General features: G+C 39.7%; 2 protein-coding genes across 4 annotated transcripts in view; both read left to right on the forward strand.

Moving 5' to 3' along the window:
* Positions 1-7,743, forward strand: part of LOC138160448 (Golgi-associated RAB2 interactor protein 1B-like) — a 17,994-nt gene extending 10,251 nt beyond the window's left edge. The window contains exon 6 of the mRNA XM_069087027.1: positions 7,570-7,743. Within this exon, the coding sequence (XP_068943128.1) occupies positions 7,570-7,739 (170 nt within the window). The 3' untranslated portion in view covers positions 7,740-7,743. The remainder of the gene's footprint in view (positions 1-7,569) is intronic.
* Positions 1-27,644, forward strand: part of CALU (calumenin) — a 229,850-nt gene that overhangs the window by 174,664 nt on the left and 27,542 nt on the right. For 2 of the 3 annotated variants that reach the window (XM_069087173.1, XM_069087175.1), the window contains exon 1: positions 18,269-18,411. The gene's annotated coding sequence lies outside the window, so the exon portion shown is untranslated. Of the gene's footprint in view, positions 1-18,268; positions 18,412-27,644 lie in introns of those variants that run through there. The other variant, XM_069087174.1, reaches the window with a different exon arrangement.

Below are 27,644 nucleotides of genomic sequence, written 5' to 3' on the forward strand. Positions count from 1 at the left end.
TCTCTCTCTGTCTCTCTCTCTGTCTCTCTCTCTCTGTCTCTCTCTCTGTCTCTCTCTCTGTCTCTCTCTCTCTCTCTCTCTCTCTCTCTCTCTCTCTCTCTCTCTCTCTCTCTCTCTCTCTCTCTCTCTCTCTCTCTCTCTCTCTCTCTCTCTCTCTCTCTCTCTCTATCTCTCTCTCTCTCTCTCTCTCTCTCTCTCTCTCTCTCTCTCTCTCTCTTTCTTCTCCTCTCTGTCTCTATCTCACACACACACACACACACACACACACACACACACACACAAACACACACACAGTTTTGAGAATCTACCAATAGAGGAACTTGATGCTTAAACTAGATTTCCTTTCTGACTTTAAGGTTTTTGCCAAGGGCTGGATGACTCACCTTTTAGTCTTCCAGGATTAAAGACTTAGAGTCCTCTTTCACCCCTCTCTCTCCTTTGTTTCCCCTGTATTCAATAAGTCACCAAAGGTAAAGAATCAAGCCCTGGAATCAGCAGCTAGGAGCCAAGGAGATAATTTAATTCTCTGATCTCCTTACCTTATGAGGTCATCCTTACTTAAGGAAGCCCCAAACATGGTATTTCAGGGGTTGAGGTCCACCCAATAATTACCAACAACTTAGTCTTAGCCCTTCTGTTGTGCTTGGAATGCCTCCAGACTCTGAGGTCCAATTGGACCACCTCTTGTCCCCACCCAGATCTAATCACTGGAGGCAAGCTAAGAATAAAGAGAATATTTTATAAGCATGTGATAGTACAACTCACTATCCACCCACCTATCTCTGCCCCCAAGGAGCTAAAAGCATAAAAGCTAAAAGGCAGGGGTACAAATATAGAGCTGGAAGGAATTTTAGAGGTCATCTAGACCAACCCTTCCTTGTCTCATAGATGAGAAAACTGAGGCCTAGAAACATTAAGTGAATTGTCCAAGATCATACATCAAATAAGTGACAGGCCCAGGATTTGAACTCTGGTCTTCTAACTCTATATCCAAGACTTTCTGCTCTATCGTGTCATACAGACTTTAGCACAAAGATGACCTTATTTGCTATGTGTAGCTGAAACACTTGTATGTAGATGACATTTATAGACACAGTCAGCAAGGATTAAGTACTTATAATGTGCCACACACTGTGCTAAATATTGGAAATTCAAAGAGGGAAAGAAAGGAGAAAAAAAATCACAGTTCCTATCTTGAAGGAACTCATATTCTAATGGAGAGACAGTATACAGACATCTATGTACATACAAGATTCATACAAAGTAAATGAAAGGTAATCTCAGAGAGGAGGCTAGGAGCTTGGAGTTCCTAGGAACTAGGAATACAAGAGGGCCTCCTGCAGAAGGTGGGATCTGAGTTGAATCTTGAAGGGAGCCAGGGAATTAAAGAGTTGGGGGTGAGGAGGGAGAACATTGCAGGCCAAGAGGATAGCCAGCCAGTGCAAAAACCCAGAGATGGGAAATAGAGCATCCTGACATAGTAACAGCAAAGGACGCCAGTGTAGCTGGATTGCCAAAAAGATGGAAAGGAGTTAAGGGTCACAAAACTGAAAAGGGAGAAAGGGACCTACTTGTGAAGAGCTTGAAAAGACAGCCAGAGGGTGGCTAGGTAGTGCAGTGAATAGAGCACCGGCCCTGGAGTCAGGAGTACCTGAGTTCAAATCCGGCCTCAGACACTTAACACAAAAACTAGCCCTGTGACCTTGGGCAAGTCACTTAACCCCAAATGCCCTCCAAAAAAGCAAAAAAAATAAAATAAATAAAAATAAAAGACAACCAGAGTCATTTATATTTGAACAAGGAGCCACTGGAATTTATTGAATTGGAAAAATCACTTCAGTAGCTGAATAGGTGATGGACTATAGTAGAAAGAGAGGGGAGGGAGGGAGAACAAATAGAAAGCTATTATAATAGTCCAGGCAAGAGATGATGAGGGTTTTCACTAGAGTGGTAGCTTGTGAGTGCAGAGAATTGGGAACATGTCAGAGATGTAGCAAAGGTATAGAAGATAAGGTCTGGCAAGAGATTGGATATGTGGGTTGATTGGAAGCAAGGAGTTGAGGATGACAATGGAGGCTGTGTGAGCCTACATAACTGGGAAGAAAGATGCTGGTGCTTTCAAGAAAAAATGTTGAGAAGAGGCGGGGGAGGGGCAGAGAGTGGGAGGAGAAGTAATAAGTTCTGTTTTGACATGTTGCCTTTGAGATCCCTATGGGACATCCAACTCAAGATGTCCAAAAGGGAGTTGTTAATTCAAGATTGTAGTTTAGAATAGAAATTATTGTAGATTTGTAGATTGGGAATCAATTCTGTATAGAGATGATACTTCAACCTAAAGGAGAGGATGAGATCACCTAGTGAGATAGTATAGATTAAAAAGAGAAGAGGGCCCACAACTGAACCTTGGAGGGGAAACAAAGGCATATCAAACAGGGAAACTACATTTCTCCATGGGGTTGTGGCAGTAGAAGAGCAGCTAACTTACTTCCACATGCCACAGGGTGTGTTGCTGGAATAATGAACTATACCAGCTCCCAGCAAACTTAAAGTGCTCAGATGCACCTCCTTCATGCCTCTTCAATATCTTTACTAGTTACCATTTAAAATGTAGGGGAATGAACTAGTTCCCTTATAAGTGATCTTTTTAAAAAATTACTTTTTAAAATAATCCCTCTTGGGGGCAGCCAGGTGGCACAGTGAGTAAGAGCACCGGCCCCAGAGTCGGGAGACCTGGGATTGAATCCAGACTCAGATACTTAGCACCCACCCAGAAACACCTGGCTGTGTAACCTTGAGCAAGTTACTTAACCGCAATTGCTTAAAAAAATAAAATAAAATAACCCCTCCTCTACCCATTGAGAAGGCAAGAAAAACAAAGCCCATTACAAATATGTGTAGTTATGCAAAAAATTTCCTGCATTAGCCATGTCCATAAAAAAAAAAGAAAGAAGGAAGGAAAAGACAGTATGTTTCTATCTTACTCTAAGTCCATTACTTTTCTATCTGGAGTTAGGTAGCATGTTTCATTGTGAGTCCTTTAGAATTATGATCAGTCGTATTGATGAGAGTTCTGAAGTCTTTCAGATATGATTATTTTGACAAAATTTTTGTTATTGTATAAACTGTTCTCTTGGTTCTGCTGACTTTATTTTATATCAGCTCATATAAGTCTTCCCAAGATTTTCAGGAACCATCCCTTTCATCATTTCTTAAAGCACAAGAGTATTCCATCATATTTATGTAGCATAACTTGTTCAACATTCCCCAATTAATTAGCATCTCCTCAGTTTACAATTCTTTGCGACTACAAAGAGAGCTGCTATAAGTACTTTTTAAAATATATTAATCCTTTTCCTATTAAAAAAAATCTTTGGGTTATAGTAAAAATTTTATTTTTATTCTGAACTTAAACACCAAATAAAATTAATACTTCCATATACATATAGGACATAAAAGATTATTATACATGAAACTACAGATCTCTATTATGTACAGTTACTTTTCCTTTTCAACCTGTAGTTTTCAAAGATGTCCTGCTTATCTGTTCTATTTTGCCTTCTTTCCATTTTCTTCATGTAAAAACCAAAAAGATACCTCAATGACTTCCTCCTTCCTCTCTTCTTCTTCCTCCTCCTCATCTTTCTTCCCTATCCCTATCCTCTTGTGTGGGGGAGATGGAGAGGAAAAGAAAAACAAAACTTATCCTACCAAATATGTATAGTTCAGCAAAACAAATTTCCACATTAACTATACCAAAAATGTGTGTCTTTCCCCCTCCCCTCCCTGAAGTGTATACTTTATTTTGCACCTTGAATCTAGCACATCTCTGAGTAGCATGCATCATCATCAGTGCTCTGGAATAATGTTTGGACATTGCATTGATCAGAGTTCTCAAATTTTTCAAAGTTGTTTTTCTTTATAATATTATATCAATTATTATCCTGGTTATGCTTGCTTTATTCTGCATCAGTTCATATAGATCTCAGGTTTCTCTGAAGTTGTCCATGTCATCATTTCTCACAGTATAATTATATTACATTACATTCATATACCATCATTCATTTAGCCATTTCTCAATAGATGGGTATCACTTGGTTTCCAATTCTTTGCTACTTCAGAAAAGCTACTATAATATATGTTTTATATTTGGAGGTCCTTTTCCTTTTAAAATAACTTATCACAATGATTCTAGTACCTACCCAGTTGGAGACCACAATTATGATTCCTTTCTACCACAATTAAGCAATTTATTCAAGTGAAATCAAAAGTAAACAATAACCTCATTAACATCTGAGGTTGTCAAGTAAAAGCCATGACCATTTCAGGTAAAATCAGAGTCTTCTAACTTTTTCCTTCTCTGTCTGGCCCCTTTTCCTGAGACAAACACACCCAAAGGTCTTTTGCAGTTGAGAGCAACCAAATGTACCTGGTGGCAAGTTGGGAATGAAGGGAGAGAAGGGAAATCACAGCTTACCACCATCAATTTGTACAGTCTTAACACTGACCCAAAGCTGCCTGTCAAGTAAATCTGATGGCTCACCTCTACTTCAGTGGGGCCTAACCTCCTTGTGGTCCTGGGGGTGTTAGAAGCCTAGCAAGGAGCAAGGAGATGGAAGCCTGGGGAGCGGGCAGGAGATACTTGTCTGCATAAACCTGGATGGTCCTCTACTAGTTATAGTTCTAGTGTAAGATCACAATCCCAGTATGAATTGGTTTATTGTCTTGGAGACTTGGTGTGGCTCCCCCCCTCCACCTCCCCACCCCAAATCCATCTCTCCATGGGCAACCTAGTATGGAGTCTCCAAACTTAGCTAGTCTGAATGCTAGAAGAGAACAGAAGGATGTTAAGAAGGAAGTGAGGACAAGCAAACAGTGTACAGTTTTGAAAACAAACTGCAGAATACTTTTTATAAAGTGGCATGAAATGTCACGGTTCCAAGGGCAATTGTCTTTTTGTGTTCTACTGTGTATATGGAAATGCTTTCTTTCCTTCTCTTTCCTTTTTTTGCTATTTAAGTTTAGAACATTTAAAAAAAAAACTTAGTAGATAGGTTCTCAGAAGACAAACATACACGATCTGTTTTCTGGCCCCTAGTCAAAGCTTTTCAACTTGGTAAGACCTGCCAGAACTTTGTATTCTGTTAGCATAACCTCCCAGAGGCCAAGGTTACCTCCACTCCAAAAGTATACAGACCCTGTGTATATATTTAATTGCTTTTATTTAGTCCTCAGCCCCTTTAGTCTGGCTTCTATCCTTCATTCCTCTCACATGACTTTCTTTTTATTTTTGGAGGGGAGAAGACAAGGCGATTGGGGTTAAGTGACTTGCCCAAGGTCACACAGCTAGTAAGTGTTAAGTGTCTGAGACTGGATTTGAACTCAGGTCCTCCTGACTCTAGGGCTGGTGCTCTATTCACTGTGCCACCTAGCCACCCCTCACATGATTCTTTCTAAGGTTGAATGGTTTCTTAATCACCAAACCCAATGACCTTTGCTTGGTTTCCGCTCTTCTCTGACTTCTTCATAGTATGTGACACCATTAGACCAGTTCCTTCCTAGACTTTTGTGACACTAACTTTCAGGCTCCCTTTCTACCTTTTTGACTTCTCCTTCTTTGACTCCCCCTCCTCTTACCTCTTAAATATTGAGTCTCTTTCATTCTTGAGTCTCTGAGTCAGATACTCAACTTCTTAATATATCTCTCCCTCAGTGAGCTCATCTGTCCTCATTCCTTCACCTCATGACTCCCAATTCTCTCTGTTCAGTGTGGGACATCGTCTCTAAGCTCCAGGCCTGAACTCTTAAAGTCTGCAGGAATATATTCCCAAATTTCCCACCAATGTCTCAAGTCTATATCTAAAACAGATTCTACCATCTTTATCCTGAAACTTGTTTCTCTCCCTAACTTCACTAGTTTCTATTTCACTGTCTGGAAACCATGGATTTAACATTGTCTCTTCCTTCTTTCTTGCCCATCACCTCCAATCAGTCGTCAAGCCTATTTTACCTTTGTGGGTTCACTCACATTGGTCATAGAATCACAAATGTAGAGGTGGAAGAGACCTCAGAGGCCATCTAGTCCAACCCTCTCATTTTACAGATGAAAAACTAAGGTCCCGATTTCCATACCCACTGCCAGTGCTACTATTACCAGAGTTCAAGTCCTTATTGTCCCCTACTAAGAATACTGCCATAAGTTTCTTATTCACAGAGAGCTACCCTACGCATCACTGCCAGGGAAATATACTTAATGTATACCTCTGATTATAATTGCCCTGCTCACAATTCTCAGAGAACATTTGAGGCACTTCACAATCTTGTCCCATCCTACCCTTATCTCACCATACGTCCCTCTAGACTCTGCTATTTCTGCTCATTCCTACTTCTATTCCTATGTCTGGAATACAATCACAGGATCTCCACTTACTGGAATCATCTTTGTCCTTAAAGACCAAACGTAGGGGTCACCTTTCCCAAAAAGTCTTCCTAAAAGATTGCATCAGCCAGAAGTCATCTCTCATCCTTGGCCTCTAGAAGCACTTTGTATTATGGCCATTTGTATAGATATATTCTCTCTCTTATCACTTAGGTTATAAATTCCCTCAGCCTTATTCATCTGTGCATTCCTCTAGCTCCTAGATTAGTTTGTAACATATGTTGGTTGAACACCCTCTCTACATCAGCAAGCATACAAGCCCTTTTCTGTCTTCCCAGAGGCCCTTCTCTGTATAGAGGCAGCATGACATGGGCAGTGATAACTCAGGAGGCAGGAAGACTTGAGTTCAGGTCCTGCCTCTGATATAATTGATTAATATATGACCATGGAAAGTCATTTAAACTCTTAGTGCCTCAGGCAACTCTCTAAATCACATAAGTTGCCAATCTTCACTGGCAGAGGGAGTTTCACACTGGGATTTCTCCATAGGAATGGAATCAATCACAGGTTTGGATAAAAAAAATCATGGTGATTGATACATCAGGGTTTAGTATAACAAGAATAAGTCTCTAACTTGATCATGGTATTTTGAGAAGTTCATGCGACTTTTAGGGTCATCAGACAAGCCAGAATCACTGGGACCATAACAATCAGTTATGATTGACTGATGTAAATCAAAACATCTTGAGATGTCATTGGCCCTTCTTTTCAATTGCCTTCTTTATTTTTCATTCTATTTCAGTGGCCCACACATACAGTTCCATTTGTAATAAGAATAAGGGGATTGGACTAGATTCTTCAGATCTCTTTCAGCTCTAAATCCTATGATTCTAATATCCCCTTGGGTCACATAAATTCTCCTTTCCCTGGAAGACCAAACAGTCAAAGAGTCACAAACTCGAGTGCTCAGTTAGCTCTTTGTAACTAGGGGGCAAGAATCTCTACAGAAAATAGCATACTGTTTCAAAGCAAATTTAATTAATTATATTAATAGTTAATTTTTATAGGCTAAATCATTTTTTAAAGGAAAAAAAGAAGAGAGAATCTTGCAAGCCCCTGAGAGATAGGCACATGGTTTATCTGTATGGTTGAATGATCTAACTTAGTTCCTTGACTTTTGTTTTTTAATCTAGAAAAAGAACCTTCCTCCCAAGAAAGCATTCAAAGAAACGAAGGCAACCTATGCTTGAGAGAATCTTTCTGTCATAGTATGTGGGAAAGAGAAAATCCCTCTGGGCTGCAGCCATTGTCTCTCCTTAGCGCCCTGGCAGCCTCCACTTGTTGCTTTGGCCCACAGACTTAGGTGAGATATCTAGACTAAAATTGTTCCACTACAGTAAGGGTGGGTTCTTTTTTTTTTTTTAGCTTTAAATGTTTTATTCTTTTTCCAACTACATGTAAAAACGATTGTTAACTTTAAAAAATTTTTGAGTTCCAAATTCTCTCCCTCCTTCCCTCCTCCACTTCTCCTTCACTGAGAAGGTAAGTAATTTGATATAAGTTAAACATGTGCAGTCATGTAAAACATATTTCCATATTAGTCATGTTGTGAAAGAAAAACCAGACCACAAAAAAAGTACACAAAAGAAAGTAAAAAAAAGAGTATACTTCAATATGCATTCAGATTCTATCAGTTCTTTCTCTGGAGGTGAATATCATACTTCATCATAAGTCCTTGGGAATTATTTTGGAGCCTTGTATTGCTGAGAATAGTTAACTCATTCACAGTTGATCATCATACAATATTGCTGTTACTGTGTACAATGTTCTCTGGTTCTGCACATTTCACTGTGTATCAGTTCAGGTAAATCTTCCCAGATTTTCCTGAAAACATCCTGATCTTCATTTCTTATAGCACAATAGTATTCCATCATAATCATGTACTACAACTTGTTTAGCCATTCCCCAATTGATGGACATCCCCTCATTCCATTGTTTGCCACCACAAAAAGAGCTTCTATAAATATTTTCATATATATAGGTTCTTTTTCTTTTTCTTTTTTTAATTTCTTTGGGATACAAATCTAGTAGTAGTATTTCTGGGCATTATAGTGAGATTTTTAAGGCCTATATGGTGCCCTGAATTTTTCCCAGAATATATGGTCACTGGAAACATCTGCTGAGGTGTCAGAACCCATAACAAGTACTCCTAACCCTCCTTCTTTCTAAACGCTTCTATCTGGGTTCAAATCCCTCTGCTGACTGTGGACAAGTCACTTAACCTTTCTGGGTGTCTTGGTTTCTCCATCTATAAAATGGGAGGTTGGGTCCAACATAGCCTCTGGAGCCCCTTCCAGATCTATAATCCTTTTACCTGATTTTGAATTCTGACTCTGCTACTACCTGGGTTACACTGGGCAAATCACTTAACCCTTATGAGCCTTATTTTCATCATTTGTCAAATATGAGGGGGTTGAACTAGATGATCTCTGAGTAGCCCCTTCTGGCTCTATATCTATGATCCTATGAGAATGTGGCACCAGCAGCAGAGTTAGATACCCAGCATAAATGGATGGCTTTAAAAAAAATCTCATATCTCTTTTATTTTAATTTAAATTTTTTTTTCCGTTTTCAACATTTGCTTTTATAAGATTTTGAGTTCTAATTTTCCCTCTCCCCCTTCCCCAAGATGGCATGCAATCTGATGTAGGCTATACATGTACAATCATATTAAATATATTTCCACATTAGTCATGTTGTAAAAGAAGAATCAGGACTAAAGGAAAAACCAAGAGAGAGAGAGAGAATAGTATGCTTCAATCTGCATTCAGACTCTATAGTTCTTTTTCTGAGTGTAGATAGCACTTTCTATCCTGAGTCTTTTGGAATTGTCTTAGATCATTGCATTGGTAAGAAGAGCTAAGTCTATCAAAGTTGGTCATCGAACAATGTTGCTATTACTGTGTACAATGTTCTCCTGGTTCTGCTCACTTCACTCAGCATCAGTTCATGTAAGTCTTTCCAGGTTTTTCTGAAGCCCATCTGCTTATCATTTCTTATGGAACAATAGTATTCCATTATATTAATATATCATAATTTCTTTAGCCATTCCCAAACTGATGGACATCACCTCATTTTCCAATTCTTGTTCACCACAAAAAGAGCTGCTAAAAATCTTTTTTTACATGTGGGTGGGTCCTTTTTCCTTTTTTATGATCCCTTTGGGATGCAGACCTAGTAGTGATATTGCTGGATCAAAGAGTATACACTGTTTTATAGCCCTTTGGGCATAGTTCCAAATTGCTCTTCAAAATGGTTAGATCAGTTCACAACTCCATCAAAAAGCATTAGTGTTCCAATTTTCCTGCATCTCCAATATTTATCATCTTCCTGTTTTGTCATGTTAGCCAATCTGACAGGTGTGATGTGGTACTTCAGAGTTGTTTTAATTTGCGTTTCCTCTAATCAATAGTTATTTAGAGCATTTTTATATGACTATAGATGGTTTTGATTTCTTCATCTGAAAATTGAATAGCTTTTTTTTAAAAAGCAACTCAATATTATATAAAAGAGACAGGGAATATATACTCACTTCTCAGACTTCTGAATCATATTTCTTGCTGATGCATCAATGTTGTATCTTGGGTTGCTCTAAACTCTGGTCAATATTGAAGTCTTGGGATAGTGCTTATTTTCCCACTACAATTCATATTTATCTAGAACATTCAGGTTTATAAAGTGTTTCCCTGACAATCCTATAAAGTGTAGGAATGCAAGTATTCTTTTTTTTTAAACACATGAGGAAGTTGAGGCTGAAGGAGAGGTTAAAGTGCTTTGCCTAAATCACACAGCTAATAAGGACAGAGCTAAGATTCAAACTCAGATATTCTGACTCTAAGTTAGGCACTCTTTTCATTACATCACTGTATTATAATAAAGTGTTCATAGTAAAAAAGACTAGACACAGGATTGTTTAGTTGTAATAAGAATAGATCATTATAAGTGACCATTCAAAGGATTATCTCCTTTCTTATTTACGTACTCCAGTTTCTAGAACAAAGATCCAGTTGCTCAAGTTGCTATATATACTTGCATAATATACATACTTTTTATACTATCTTTTTTGGTCCCAAATTAGGGGGTGCAGCCATGATCATACAGTGGATTTTGCAGCAGAAGGTGTTCCAACAGCAGCAGGAAAAGAGATGGTTGGCAGAGCAATAAGGTGGTCGACAACAGCAAAGACAGTCTGGAAATGTCTTTGGACTGATAGTTCAAAAAGGTGGCTGGTGGCCTTGGAGGGATTTGGGGTTACCCAACAGAGGTGTCTAGGAACAGCAGCAGCTAGTAGCAACAGAAACCTGCAGTTGTCCATCAGCAACAACAATAGCTGGTAACCAGAGGGACAGAGAAGACAGGTGACAGCAGAGGCAATGACCAAACATGAATCTCTAGAATCAACTAAGGCTCAAAAGGAAATGACAACAGTGGAAATGAACTCAACAGAAATGGAAAGGATCAATTTCAAAACTGCCCCAAAGGAGTACAAAACTAGAAATATCAAGGTAGACCTTTTAAAAATTATGATGGAAATCGGTCAAGTGATACTAAAATGGCCAAGCTACACAACTACTCTGACAATCTGTCTTTAATGAGAAAACTAAGGAAAAGCAAACTGGACAATTAAGAAGTCATAAAGGTCTTCTCAATACAGGTGTTGTGATAAGAAAGCAGACAAGGCAGATAGAGCTTGTCATATCTGGAATTGACTCCCTCTCACCTCCACCTTCTGGAATCCTTAGCTTTCTTCAAAGTGTAACTCAGGCACTACATACAAGCCTGTCCCCAAATCCCCCATTAGTCAGGTAATGCTCATGCTCTCTCTTTCCCTCTCTCTCTCTCAACGTCTCCCTCCCTCCCTCTTCCTCCCTCTCTCTCTTCCTCTCTCTCTCTCTAAATTACTATGCATATATTATTTATTTATCTGTGTACATGTTGTATACTCTGGCAGAATGTAAGCTCGTTGAGGGCAGGGACTTTTTTGTTTTTGTCTTTGATGTATTTACCAGTGCCTAACATAGTGCCTTGCATATAGTAGGCACTTAATAAATGTTTGTTGAATTGAATTGAGCCCCCAAAAATTAAACACGTGGAAAGAAATTAGTGATTCATAAAATCCTAGAGCAGGGAGAGATCTTAGAGGTCATCTGCTCTGACTTCCCACCCAATATGGGAATCTCTCCTCCTGATAGCATCACATTCCTATCAACACAGATCATTCACCTAACTTCTGCCACATATTTTGGGAAAACCTAGGGAATTTAAAAAGGCAGATTGTAAATATTTGCTTTACATGCATCATGTTATGTGAGCATTGCAATAGCCCCATAAAACAGGTGCTGCTAGTATTTTTATCCCTTTTTATTTTAAAGATGAAAAAATGGACTGAAAAAGGTCAAGTGACCTGAGTTAGGACTGCCTGACTCCAAGTTCAATAATCTTTCTATTACATCTTCTTGTCTCTTGGATTAGCTAATAAACTTAAAGGACTAACAGCAATTGTTGCAGGAAAAGAACAGGAAATGGGGGAGGAGATAGGGAATTGTTCCAAAGCTAAAAGAGAATCAAGCTGCTCAACTCAGAGTTGCAACAGCTCAAAGTTTTAAATGAAAGCTTAAAGTTATATTAAAGTTGCTTAAGGTATCTGTATGGAATACATACAATGTGTCAGACATAAAACAAGTTGGACATGAATAAGACAGTAAACTGGGAAAATCAGGAAACTTGGGACTTGATTTGTTTCTCTCTGACTGACCTTGGACCATTCACTGGTAAGAGGGAACTATTCTGGACACAAATGGGAAGGAATCTTTAAGTCTCTCCCCCTCATTCTGCCACTTCAAATATACAATTTTTAGTATTTTGTTCTCTGCTGGGATTATATACAGATAGTGAAGAAAAAGTGGCAAATAAAGAAAAGCTAGAATTGCTTCATGTGAGCATAACCTTTCCTCTTGGAGAAGCTACTTGGCAGCATCCCTCTGGATGGAGAAATTGTTCCAGCTACATTGTAGTTCCCTGTCCTTACCTCAGCTTGCCTGGGACCACACCTCTGAGCACTGAGGAGGTGCCATGTCCTGAGTACCCAGTGCTCTCCCCTGACTTATATTAAGCCATGTAGGGAACCCAAATAATTTTTACACTCTTTTTTAACCTCACTGATTGGAACAGGTATGCTTTTAGAAGGAAATGCGCCCACAGAAATCCAAGACACCTGGGCTTTCCACCAGTACAGTCAACTTCCAGAGTCCTGGCTGTATGGGTAAGAGATGGAAATTAGAATTAGGTAGTTATCCTGTAAATGAAGTCTGTCTTTTGGGGACTCCAGTAATTCTCACTTATTTTCATTGTTTCCCTTGTTAGAGTTGACAGGAAAGCAGAGGTCTAAAGACTAGGGGGAAAGAGGAGATAGAAGAAAGGCTAGGAGAATGGGGAAGGAGGAAGCCAATTAAACTTATTTTGTAACTAATTACATTTAAGTTATTTAATTTCAATTGCTATAACAATTACTGAGCAATTCTCTTTAAATCCCTATCAGGATTCTTTATCCATTGTTTTTTGTTTTACATTCCATTCTTATACTAGACTTAACAAACATAAAATAAGCATTTCTGTATATGCAATAGAACAGGAAAAAGACTACATAAAACTACAGATCTCTATCATGTACAACTTGCTTTTTTTTTAAGTATATGATAAATTTAAACTGTAGCTTTCAAAGTTGTCCTGCTTGTCTGTGGTTCCTTCTGACCTTCTGTTCTCTACATTTCTTTTTTAAAAAGATGCCTCCATAACCCTCTTTGTTTTCTTTTTTGTTATTACTCCATCTTCTCAGGTACCTCCTCCCCCATTGAAAAAAAAAGAAAGAAAAATCCTAGAAAAGTCCTAGAAACAAATATTCTTAGTTCTGTTTAAAGCAAATGGGGGGGGCAGATGTACATGAAAACAGATGTACATGTTTAAACAGATGTACAGACAGAAAATAGGAGAGATTATGAGAAAAACCTGGAGAAAAGGTAAAGAGGGAGGGGAAATAGAGAGATTAAAGGAAAGGGAAATTGCCATACTTCTTCTATGGAAGGAACCATCATGTTCTTTCTTAGTCTCCCAGGTTTGTAACCTTGGCATTATCCTGACCTCCTCACTCTCTCTCTCACTCCACACAGCCAATCACAGTATCCAAATCATGTTTCTACTTCCACAATGTCCCATCTTCAATCCAATCCCTTCTCTCCAGCTCAGCTCAGACTTTCGTTTCATCTCACTTACATTATCTCTACAGCCTCCTCTTTGGTCTCTCTGGCTCAAGTCTCTCCCCACTTCAGTCACCCTCTACAATGCTGCCAAAGTGAGTTTTCTTAAGCACAGATATGATCATGCCACCGCCCTACTAATTCAACTCCACTGGCTTCCTATCACCTCTACAATCAAATGTAAACTCTTCCGTTTCACTTTGCAAGGGCTTCACGATTTGGCCCCAACCTTTACTATATATTGCTGCCCCTCCCTCACTCTGCAATGTGGCCAAACTGGCCTCCTCTCTGCTCCCCGCGTAGGCCGGTTCTATTTCAGCCTCTGTATCTTTGTATTGACTGATCCTCAAATTTAGAATGCACACCTCGTCACCTCCACCTTAAAGGACCCCTCTCTTTCATTCAATAGCAGCACAAGCAATACCTTCTTAGAGAAACCTAGTTATTCCCCTCTACTGCTGGAGTCTCCTCCTCTGCCTAACTACTTTGTAACTAACTTTGTATCTCCTTGTTTTCGTCATCAGAATGTAGACTCCTTGTGAGTTGGAATTGTTTTGCTTATTTGTATCCCAAGTATAATGTCCAACACATGTAGGTACTTAATAAATGCTTGTTGTTTGATTGAAAGTCACTCTGCCAGAAAGCCTATAGTCCTAGGATCACAGATAGAGCTGAAAGGGACCTAAGAGAACCTTTAAAAGATGAGGCATTGGAAACAAAAGTGTCAGCTGAGATTTGAACCAGCTTCTAACTTTTAACCCAACACTCCTTCTAGTGCACAACATTCTATCAATGCAAACAAATAGAGTAACACGGAACTCTTCCCTAACTCTCAGCCCAGCTGTCCTGGATGAATGGTGATGAGTATAACTCTTCAAAATGTGATACAGGTCTGGCCTCAGACACTTAACATTTACTAGCCGTGTGACCTTGGGCAAGTCACAACCCCAATTGCCCTGCCTTCCCCCGCTCCAAAAAACAAATAAAAAAAAAAAGATGTGATACAGGTCAAGAAAAGGGGCCATCATGTTGGGGAGGGTAAGCTCAGCTGCCCAGAGGGTGCTCAGCTTTTGAGGCAACGATAGAAGTTGGGGCGTTATAACTGGCTATCACTGAACCTACATGAGGTCTAAGAAAGTAGTTGGTGCTATAGAAGGCTCCCAATCCACAACTATGAAAGTATACCTTAATGATTTTGTACACTTGGACCAAGAGGAAAATCTGGAGTTGGTACAAACATGTTCTACTGGTTCAAGGTGGATGTAATAAGTGCTGCATATGGAGTAAAAACCTGATTTCTTTGCCTGTCATTTAAGGTTCTCCACATTCTGGTACCATCCTCCCTTTCAGCTTTTATTTCATGCTATTCTCCTCCACATATTCTATGCTCCAGGATACCTAAACCATTCTCCCATCCCCTATAAAACACCCTTATGCTTTCTTTTTAAAAAACAGATTTTTGTGGATATCTTTTGTTTTTGCATCCCTAAAATATCTCCCAGCATCTCTCTTCCTTCTCTTTTCTAGAGAGCCATTCCATGTAAGTTAATATTTTTATATTACATAATTTTTAATTTTTTTCCTTTTTTACATAATGTTTTTAAAGGAAAAAAATAAAGCAAGCATTCTAGAAATTCCATGCTCTTTATCATACTATTCCCTATTCTTGAAATGGTATCCTACCCCCAAACTCCTTTAAAAGATCAATTCGGGGTGGTGCAGTGAATAGAGCACCAGCCCTGGAGTCAGGAGGACCTGAGTTCAAATCTGGCCTTAGACACTTAACACAAAAACTAGCCATGTGACCTTGGGCAAGTCACTTAACCCCAATTGCCCTCCAAAAAGCAAAAAAAAAAAAAAGGAGATCAACTCAATGCCAACTTCTTTAGGATGGCTACCCTGATTCTCCCAGTTGGAAATTCCTACCATGGACTTAACATGTTAATTTGTTATGCATCTCTCCTACACAAATATTATTGTGTAATTTGTGTATGTGTTAGACACATACATATATATTTACCTGATTGTAAGCTCCTTTAGGGAAGCAACCCCCATTCTTAACCAAAATGTATCTTTCCTAGAGCCAGCACAGTGTTCTTATCACAGTGGAAATTTGATAACTATCTATGGAAATAAATTGTCTATTAAATTCCTTCAAGGTTCCATTCAAGCCCTCCCTTCTTATGAGTCTTCTTTGGTGACTCAAAGTTACTATAGCTTTCTTTTTCTGAATTCCTGGATTTGCTGTCTATATCACTTATCTTTGCCTTTAATCATGGGAGCTGGGGGCCTGGAGAGGAGTAGAGAACTGTCTTGTCAGGGCTGAACATCTGGAAGCACTTTTAATATGGTGTGGACTCCTGACTTTTAAAAAAAATACATATTCAAACTGTGGGGTGTGGTCTGTTTTCTTTTAGTTATTACTTGTTCCTCCTTTCTCCATCTGGAGTTTTTCTCAATCAGGTCTCTTTTGGAAGGGTGAATATGCTTCTACACACACCCCACCCTCCCCCCCTTGTCCCTGATAATAACTGACATTCTTTTATTAGGTTTTTTTTTAAATGGGTATTTATTGCTGCTACAGGGAAAGGGGGGGGGGGGAGATATGAGATAAACAAAAGGGAAAGTTACAATTCTGTTTCCAACTTGGCTCCCACCTTGGAGTCTAGGGAAAAAAAGTGTAAATATGTACATTGTACCTCTGCTGGGGTTTTCCAGGGTGTTTTTTTTTTTCATTGCTACTAACTCCAGGGGTTTAAACTAACAAACAACAAAGGAAAGTCACAAAGGTTTAAAAATCAAACTGAGTACATGGTCCTTGTATTCAGTAAAGAAGCAACAGGAGCTAAACTTAGATCCAGCTATTTCTTTTGCTTTTGTCCCACTTCTACCTCTGGGGGGCTGTCAGTATGGAATTTTCATATGCTTCCCCCTTGACTGACAAGAGTTCATACAGCCAAAAAAAAACCCCAAAATCATAATCTGAGGAATAACTTTGCATTGATGAGCTCTTAATTTAGCTAGCCTGGTCTACTGTTCCCAGCCTGAGCAAAACTTCCAAAACTTGCACTCTGCTGACGTAGCCTTTGGAAATCTAGTCAGCTTCATCCCCATGTTCTCAAATGATGTGTCAGCAGAGGACTTGATGCTCTGCTGTTTATTAACTTTTAAACCTTTTTCACATACCTTGTCCTAATTAAATTGTAAACTCCCGTGGGACAGGCACCTGAACATACACCAGTTGATCAACAGGCATTTATTTTCTAGAATATTAAAATCTCAAAATGATAAGTAAGGGTCTCAGAAGTCATCTATTCCAACATTCCTGAGCTAGAATGGGGGTGGGGGGTACCCGGTTTGTCATCCAGCCTGCCTACAAAAACTACAGCAATAGAAAGAGGTGAATGCATTTACTAATTTTTAGCTACCCCCCTTTGCTGGGCCAAGTATTCAATAAAAAACTTCCTGAACTTAGTGGAACCAAATTAAAATAAGTATGTTTCATATACCTCTTAGGTCACAGATAAGTAATATGATCATTTTGGGCTGGGCCAACTATTCAATAAACATTTGTTGAATTGAATTATTTGAATACTTCGAAGTATTCAACAAACCCTACTTTACAATGGAACCAAATTAAAATCAATATGCTTCCTACATCACTCAGGTCATGGATTTTGCAATGAGGTGATTTTGTGCTGGGCCAAGTATTCAATCAATACTTGTTGAACTGAATTGAATATTTTTTAAAAGTATTCAATAAACACTTTCTGAACTTAATATAGAATAAATTAAAATGAATATGCTTCACGCATCTCTTAGGTTTTGGAGGTACTATGAGGTGAGAACTCCAAGCATAGCAAGGACATTAGATTTGCGGTGGGAGGACCTGGGTTCGAATTCAGTCATTGTCCCTTACTAGCTGTGCAACCGGGCTTAGGTCACTAGCCACTCTAAGCCTCAGTTTTATCATCTGTAAAATGGGAGGACACGAGGCAGCTAGGTGGCACAGTGGATAGAGAGAGCTGGCCCTGGAGTCAGGAGGACCCGAGTTCAAATTTAGCCTCAGCAGGTCACTGCACCCTGTTTGCCTCAGTTTCCCTGTCTGTAAAATGGTTTGGAGAAAGAAATGGCTCGGGACACGTTTGACTGAAAACGACTAAACCACAATAAAATGAGTGTGGGGCACCTCGAGCGTGGGGCTCAAGGACCGCAAAGAAATATCCACAGCTACTTGTTGCTGATTAGGTTCATAACCTAGTAAAGCGCATCCCCCAGTGGCGGAGGGGGAGAACGAGGATGTCCACGCAAAGACGCCAGGTCCTTGGTTCGTGAACTGAGGGAACCCAGGAACAATCGACGGCCCCGTGAGGAGAACCAGGTTCCAGGGCAGGCGGTTGGGCGGGAATCGGGTCCACGCCACTCCGCGGGCTCGTGGGGACGTGGCGCTTTCCAGCCAATCAGGGTTACGTGCCCATCAGGCCAATGGCCGCCCGAGGAGGCCGGGCGACGGAGGCGGGACCTCCGAGGATTGGTCCGCATGGAGCCGGCAGCGCGGAGGAGGGCGGTGCGTGCGTCCACTTCCGGTTGGGTGGTGCGTGCGCGCGTGAGGCGAACCGGTCCGAGTGAGGCGGAGGCTGTAGTGGCGGCGGCGGCCGGGGTAACGGACGGCCTCTCCGAGACTCCTCTCCTCTCCCGGCCTCGCTCGCCCCTGCCGGCGTGGTAAGTGCGCCCCGATCCCCCTGCCGAGTCTGCAGCGCTCGTCGAGGCTCCGGGGGCCTGGGCCCAGAGGCTCTGAGGCCGCCTCGGCTTCCCGGGACCCCCTCACCCGGAGGGCCCCTCTTCTCCAGGGTCGCCTCGCCCCGGGGCCGGGTCTGAGGGGGCGGGGGGCGGCATTCCACAAAGCCCCGGCTTGCTTATGGGGGTGATGGGGAGAGAAGGTACCGAGGTGCTCCCCTAGTTAGCAAGGCTGCCCTGTCCGTGTGAGGACGGCGAGCCAAAGTTGGTGACTGTGAAGCCCCCTCTCTCAGACGGCCGAGGCCTGGGAACGTGGTGCCCCGTCCTTCCTCCCTCTTGGCTCAGGCCAGGCTGTGCACCGCACGCCGGCCCGGCCGGCCTGGCGATGCGACTTTTGTTTGAATGGCATCCCAAGCCAGTCCAGGACGGGCCGTCAGGCCACAGGTGGGAGAGGTCTTGGAGAGCAGGCCACCCGACTCTCTAAAAAATAAGAGAAGGGCTAAGTAGTGCAGCCGGAAAGCCGGTTAAAAACGTGAAGATTTAAAGTTTAAGGTACGCCTGGTATTTTGGAAAACGCACGGGACTTGGGAGTCAGGAAAGACCTGACCTTGAAACTAGCCTCTGACGTTTATTACCGGTGTTACTATAAGTAGAGGACCCGAGACGATGGTGCTTTAGGGGTGGGAGGGGCCATCTAGTCCCCACCCCTCCTGTTAACAGAAAAGGAAACGGCAGTGACTTATACAAGGCCACTAATCCGACTAGAACTTTCCTCATCAGTGTAATTGGGATATATAAGTATTTTATATGTATGTATAAGTATATATACCAGCAAATTGGGACATGTAAATATACATCCCAGTAAACTGGCATATATAAAATTTATATGACCCAGTAAATTGTAATGTTTACATACATATGCAAAACATAAAACAAATTGGGATACGTAAATATATAAAATATAGATAAAATAAATTGGGATATATAAATAGTAATATCTGTAGGACCTACTCCACAGGGCTGACTCAAATAAGATTGATATATATATATAAGAATTCCCCCCCATTTCATTGACTTAGGGAACCTTCCCTTTGCCCCGCCCCAGGAATCACACTTATTATGTATTGCAACTGCTTTTTAGTTTATATCCCTAGGGAGTTGCCTGGAATTAAGTGAGTTACTCTGAGTCAGAAAATCAGTGTCTAAAGCTGGACTTGGACCCATTATTTTTTAGTTTCTTTTTTTTAACACCTTATTTATTTTACCAGTATTCTTCTGGAGCCAGCCCCTAACTTCTTCCCCCCCCCCCCAAAAAAAAAAAAAAGTTAAACGATGAGATCAACATTCTGCCTAAAATCTCTTTGCTGAGAACATAAAAGTTTTAATCATCTACTCTTCTTGGACCAAGATTTGTCATTGCATTAAGGTTGTCTCACCTATATAAAATGGTTTGGTCCAGGCACAGCTCATTGTTCACTTTCACCACTCCTCCCGCCACACATACTCACACATGCTCCAGTGAATTCCTCCTTGAATTTAAAAAAAAGAATGGAGCAAAATATTCTGCAAAGGAGGCATTTAGGTGTTAAATGACTTACCCATATAGTCTTGAAGTCAGTAACTGTCAGTAGTGATGCTAGAGATTTCTGGCTATAAAGGCCCTCTATATCAGATTATCCCCAGGTGTAAGGTTTAGAAATGTATTTGTATGTAAATGGAAATGAGTTTGAACTTCAAGTAACACAATTAGAACCAGTAAGAGATTTTTGCTGAATATCAGTGGTCTTAAGATTTTTCTAAGGCTGTTAATACACTACTAATGATATAGTTAGGGAAAACTCAAAGCACATATGCTTAGTTTCTTAAAGCAGCATTTTTGTATGTTATTTGAGTATGCTTACCAAGGCTGCTAAAATGGATTTCTTAGGCAGTTTTGAAGTTAGCTTTTTATTACTACTAAATGACCCTGCTTGTTCTTTATTTACCCATTAGTAATCAAACATTTATTAAGAGCCTAATATACAGAATGGTGTATATAATGATAATGATGATGGCTTGATAGAGTACAATGAATTTTCCTTTGAACAGCCCAATGAAGTAGGTAGTACAAATATTATTCCTATTTTATAGGAAACTCCACAGCTGAATGTATACACACCTTCAGTTTTTTATCCTGGAAAAGTTGTCTGGGATCCCAGAAACAATCTAGCCCCTAAACATAAGTATTTTTTTGCTCTCTATCACCTCTTATATCATAATTGTAAATATATGAGAAGAGTTGGTAGAGAGCCAGGGGAAAAGGGAGGGGAGTAGTAATCAATGAAAATGTTTTCCAGGCTCCTAAATTTCTAGATTATTCTTCTGTGGATCATAGCTCCTAACTTAGTGCTGTATGTTAATGTGAACACTTTAAAATAAACAGTAGTGATGATAGCAAAGTATATATATGTTCTTCACTTCAAACAGCTGAAACAACATATTGACCTGTTTGCTGTTGGATCCTAGCCAAGTCAAAGGAGGGTGCTGTAGGGATATACAGGGGTATATGAGACCTAGTTCTCGCTCTTCATATGCAATCTATTATATGAGATAAGATGTATACGTATATACATCACTATACCACAAGGCAATATGTGATTTTAAAAAGTGGTATTGATAGTAGGTTCTTTATATAAGAGTTTAGAGGCCACAGAGATTATTTTGAATTGAAATGATCACAGCAAGATTTATGGACAGCTTAATATTTAAAAGACATTTCAGTCAGGTTCTTAAAGTTCTTTGTAGATAAATATTATTTGTCATTTGGAATTATAATATGGAGAGCTAAAATGTTGATTTCCAAAGTCACAAGAACTTTTTGAACTTCAGTTATTATTTCTGCCTTTTGCTTTAGTTAGTATTTTTGTTTGGCTATTCCTATAATGTAAAGTTACACATATTTAGCTGATGGAGAAAAATAATGTGTTTTCTAGAATTTATTTTTTATTTGACTCACCTTGCTAGTTTTTATGTTGTCTCTTGCTCATTTCAAGTCATAGTACTAATAACTTCAAGATCATGGATTCAGTCACTCTGGCCTGTTTAACTTTTCACTGTTCTGTTAATATGTTTTACACTCTTAGATCCTATTAGCTATTTAGGTCCTTGATCATAAAGGGTATACATGGAATGAAAGCAAGTGGATAATGGGTTTTTAACTTTTTTTTTTAGTGTTATCTAGAGTCTTTTGACATCCTGATAAAGCTTATGGATCACTTCTTAGAATGTTTTAAAATGCATAAAATACATATGCCTATAAAGGAAACTAATTATGTGGAAATAATATCAAAATATTTAAAAACAAGCATATGGACCCCAGATTACAACCCCTGAAGTAGATAAACTGTACTGCTACATAAACAACTTAAACACATGGGGGATCAGAGGCATCTTTTTTTGTCAGTGAAAAAGCATTTATTGATGCAAATAGAAAAACAATCCTCACTCTCAAAGGATTAATTTTAATAGGGAGATGATAACACATGTGGGAAGTTTCAGCTGCAGGGCATATTGAAAAGGCATAGTGTTCCTTAGAGTCCAGTGGCAAGGCAGATGGTAACACATCTTCTTTAGTGTTATTTCCATTAATGATATCAAATCTATTTCTACTGTAGTCAGGACCCTTGGGTTTACAGTTGGTTTGACAGTTGCTGTGGGTGGCAGCAGGGAAGACAGGTTTCTTCACAGGACTTGTGTCACCTGGATGATGGCTTCTAGGTTGGGCTGGGAGCAGGGCCTGTATTGACTGTAACACCAACACTGAGGTGTTAGAATGAAATGAAGCACTTGAAAGTCATCAAATAATTAACACAAGTTTGCTTTGCCCCTACACAGCAAGGATATTCAACAAGAATACAGTGGCACTTAGTTTCTCTTGGACTCCCCTACCCTATGTTGACTGGAGGAGAGAGGTTAGGAGGAAGGAAGAAATTAAGCATTTATTAAGTGCCTACCATGTTCCAGGCTCTCTGTTGAGCACTTCAGAGTAGGTACTATTTATTCCCCACTTCACAGTTGAGGAAACTGAGGTTAAGTGACTTGCCTAGTCACACAGCTAGTAAGTGTCTGAGACTGGATTTGAACTTACAGTTTCTTGATTCCAGTCCCAGTGCTCCATCCATTGTGCCACCTAGTTGCCTCTGAAAGGAAGAGAAAAGAAAGTTGTGGTTACAGAAGGGATGAATCACACAGGACAATCAGGTCCTGGAGTCAGCTTTATCTTTTGGGTAAAGCCACCCTGTGTTGTAGGTGAGAGGAATGAATCTGTGTCAGGGAAATGCTGGACCTTACATATTGTCACCACAGTGCCTGAATACAAGAAGTGGTAGTTGTAGTGGTTGAGGTGGTTAGCAGTGGCTTGACTTGCTCCACACCCTATTGCTTTGACTAGGCTGGATTACCTGCTCTGGCAATAGAAGGTGGTTGAGAGTTGGGTGTTGATAATGGCAGGAATGGCAGGCTTCTTCTCTACAGGTGTTGCTCCCCTGGATGATGACTGAAGGGGGGGGGTAGTACTTGTAAGAGTGCCTTTTAAGTTATGGTCTTGTATTTTAGATAATGTATACATTTAACTTTTATAGCATTTATCTTCTTGGGCTCATCCTAGTTTGGGAAGGTTATTGGAATCTATTAATTTATTTCTTTGGGTTGAAATGTTCACTTTCTTTCACTAATTATGGAAATCTTTTCCTTTCCAAATCTAGCTCAGAAAGAAGGTATTTTGTTACTATATTTACTTCTTCCATGATTTAGCATGGTCGATTAGGATAATTGTTTGCTCATTAAGTTCCTTAGACAATTTTAGTTGTACCCCCAAAAAAAACCCTGTACATACCCTTTCACCTGGACGTATCACTACTAGGTCTGTAACTTCAAAGAGATTAAAGAAAGAAGAAAAGGACCCATATATACAGAAATACCTATAGCAGCTATTTTCAGGGTGGCAAAGAATTGGAAACTGAGGAGGTACCCATTAGTTGAGAGAATAGCTGAACAAGTTGTGGTATGAATGTGATAGAATACTCTTGTGCTAAGAAGAAATGATGAAGGGGATGGTTTCTGAGAAACCAGGGAAAACTTTTGTGAATTGTTGCAACGTGACATGAGCAGAACATTTAATACAGTATCAATGATACTATAAAAGACAAATGACTTTGGAAGACTTAGGAACTCCCGATCAACTCATGAGGAAATATTACCCACTTCCAGATAGAGAGGTAATGGTCTCAGAATGCAGAGTGAAGCTTTGGGGGGGAAGGGGGGTATGGCCAATGTGGGGATTAATTTTGCTTGATGGTATTTGTAACAACTTGTGTATTTCCCCCTCATTGGGGAAGAGGTAGAGAAATTGAGTGCTGAAAAGAAAATTGAATTTAAAAATAAAGTTTTAATTGTAGTCAAAAGGGTTTTTGAGGGGTTTTTTTGTTGTTCAGTTCTGTCTGACTATTCATTACCCCACAACCATAGCACACCAGGCCCTTCTGTCTTCCACTATCTCTTGAAGTCTTTCCAAGTTCACATTTGTTGTTTCCATGACACTGTCTATATTTACAGTTTTTACAATATATTTACAATTACAGTATTTGACTTTACTTTCATCACCAGATGCATCCACTGCAGCTGAACTTCCTTTAGCCTTTGGCCCAAAGACTTCATTAGTACTGGAGTTACTTGTAGTTGTCCTCTATTCTTCCCCAGTAGTGTATTGGACCCCTGACCTGAGCAGTTCATCTTCCAGTGTCATTCATCATTTTAGTACTATTCACTGGGTTTTCTTGGCAAAGATACTAGAGTGGTTTGCCATTTCCCTCTAGTTTTTGAGTTTAGTCAAGTCATATTCTGACTGACTATGCTTCTTCACAGTTGGTCTCATTCTGTCAACAAATAACCTTTTACCCAAAATAACTAGATTAAGTAGGAGTGAAGAGGATCGTAAGTTAATTTAGATTTTTTTTAAGGAAAATGAATTCCTAGGATTTTGTTATAAACAAAACTTCATGAAAATAAACTGTAAAAATTAGGCTGTTACTAATATACAAGAGATGATTACTAGGTGGTTCAGTGGACAGAGTGCCTGGCCTGGAGTCAGGAAAACTGATCTTCCTGAGTTCACATCTGACCTCAGACACTTAGCTGTGTGACCCTAGGCAAGTCATTTAAGCCTGTTAGCCTCAGTTTCCTCATCTCTAAAATGAGCTGGAGAAGGAAATAATTTCTGCGTCTATGCCAAGAAAACCCCAAATAGGGCCATGAAGAGTTAGTTGCACTGGACTGAAAAATGACTGAATAACACTGAATATAATAGAGGTATGACTTTTAGAGAGTGTGGTATAATGTAAATGACTGCATTTGGAAGCAGAAGTCCTGTGTTCAAATTCTAGCTTCAAAACTTATTAGCTGGACAAGCAAGTCACTTGATCTTTTTTGATCATAAAATGAAGATAATGCACTATTTATTTACCTTGTATGTGTTGTTAGGGCAGTACTAAGTAATCATCATAGTTTACTTTGTAAATGTGAACTATTACTACTTGAATTTTCCCACATTTCTTATGTTCTCTTCTGTATGTTTTTTCTGAGAGCAGGCATACTTTAAAAATGGTCCAAAAACTACTGATTAATGAGGTTTTTCCAGTTTCAGGTATTAATTTTTCAAATGTGACAATTTGCCATACTTTTTAGTGTGAGGTAAATTTAATCTAATGCACCTTGGTATATATATTTTTAAAAGTATTACTTTTCCTATTAGTTTCCTTGAGGGATTTAAAAGGGGAGGGGAGGGGAGGTGGTAGGTTAGGGTAAGGTTCTCTTTTTGCCCTACTGAAGTGGTCCATGAATGGGGAACAGTTTGAGAAAATCACTGATTTAGATGGGGGAGTAAAACTCACATCAGTAAATTTGTGGGAGAATGTCATAATATGCTATAGATACATAAAGGAGCTGGAAAGAGTCTTGAGTCAACAGTCATCTATACAGAGCTGAAAGGTCTTCTAGACCACCACCACCACCCTCACACCCTTATTTTACAGATGAGAAAACTAAGGCCCATGAATATTCAGTAACTTGCCTAAACTCACATGGGAAATTAATGTCAGAACTGGAATTTGAACCCAGCCCACATTCTCTGAACCACAAATCCAGTGCTTTTACCACTGTACCATGTTTTAAGGCAGGATTCAACAAGTTTTAAGTACCAAACCTCAGTGTTGTAGTCCAGAGGTGTAAGGCACTCAAGCGACCTGAACCAGATTAAAGTGTAATTGGAAAATATTTGACAAAATAATAAAAAAAAATACAGCAGAACACAAATAAGGTTAATATGTAGTTTCTAAGACATTATGTGGCTCACCAAGATCTTTTTGTACAGTTGGGGTGTGAGGAGGGGCTTTCCGTTTAAATTTGATGCCATGGTTCTGGTTGTTGGCAAGAATTTGGGGTAGGGTCATATCACACATTTAGAGCTGTTATGAGAGGTTATTCTGGGGTATGCCTAACTCAGGCTAGTCCACTTGACTCAAACTCAATATTAGAATACAGTGAGCCACTAGTGGACCATAAATTGCAATGATATGACTTTACCAAAAAGGATTAAAAGGCTACAGTTCCTAAGGTCAGAAGGATATTGTTCCCATGGGGCAATGGATATTCTTCTAAAACCTCAGACATCAACTTCTAATGGACCAGACCTTTTGTTTCTTGTCAGCAAGGATGTCAAGTCAATGGTAATACTAAGAATGGCTTTCCCTACTCTCTTAAAGGGAAACCAACTCAGCCTGCATAAACTGAGAACAGTTTTGCAGCATACCCTTCAGTTCTGAACCCAGGGTCCAAGGACCAGCTTCCCAAAGGCTCTGTGAATAGATTGGGGGTGGCAGTCTAAACTTGGATGGGGGAAAAATACATCTTTATATTCACTAACCTCTAATTGAAATTTAGTATTTCATTTACTTAAAAACATTATTCCAAGAAGGGATCCATAGGCTTCAGATTGCCAAAAGGGAGGTCGAAGATAAAAACAAGGTTAAGAATTCCCTGATCTAAATCCAGCCCTCTCATTTTATAGATGAGTAAACTAGGCCATAGAAGCTAAGTATTTTACTCATGGTCAAACAGGTAATAAACAGTTGCAATTATTTTCAAATTATGGAAAAACCTAGGGCTGGGAGTAAAGAAAGGTGTTACAACTTGGCAACAACTGATACGTAACATTCAAAATGAATGCAGCCCACTATATGAATCTCCAGAACCAGCCACAGCAATTGATCAGTTAAGAAGCATTTATTAAGTACCTGCAGCCTCCAATACTTCTAAAGCCCAGGAAGAGATACAAAATAATGCCTTTCCAGTTAGGCCTGCTGCCATGCAGGAAGTTCTGGGCAATCGAGAGCAGCAGAGTTTTGTGGGGTGAAGGACAGGGTCTCACCCAGGCACATCTGATTGTTTTTTTAAATTGTGATGTCATAACCAGGAAGCTTAGTTGTTGGCCAGGGAGTCAACACTTACCCTCTCCCAGACCTAGAGCATGGTTGCTATTATGGAAATTATGGGAGAGAGCAGAACCTGAGGAAGAGGTGTTCTTAGAGCAGAGGGATCCTGTCACAGGGAAACTACCTCATAGCCCCAAAACACAAATTTTTGGGGGGCTGCCACACCACAGCATTTAACAATTTCAAATTGTTGCATGGTGTTTGGATGGTAATCTTAACTAAAACTACAAAAGAGAATTTTCTTCTTCCTCTTCTTATGTCTTTGCATTTCACTATTCTAACAACTTGAAATCTTTAACACCAGATCTCCTTAGTCTCTATGTCTGCTTTACATGCTTTCTGCATCTATTGGTGTTGGTGGTGGTAAAGAAGGGATCTGACTACTAACACTTCAGCACAGTACACTCACACATGTACATACATGCTCTTCAGAAGCTGAAAATTTGGCTCCTAAATTTTTTAATTAGTTTGGTTTAATAACTCAGCTTTTTAATAAGTAGAGGCAGTTAGCTAAGTGGTGCAGTGGATAGAGAGCTGGGCCTGGAATCAGGAAAACCTGAGTTCTAGTGCAGTCACAGATACTAATAATAAAAGCTTTGTGACCTTGGGCAAGTCATTTAATCCCTATTTGTCTCTGATTCCTCAACTATAAAATGGGAATGATTTATAAGGCACAGTGCCTGGCACTATATA

Source organism: Petaurus breviceps, unplaced genomic scaffold (genome assembly GCF_028583685.1).
Source record: "Petaurus breviceps papuanus isolate PSGF00001 unplaced genomic scaffold, PetGlider_PUasm1.0 181, whole genome shotgun sequence".
Lineage (NCBI taxonomy): Eukaryota > Metazoa > Chordata > Mammalia > Diprotodontia > Petauridae > Petaurus > Petaurus breviceps.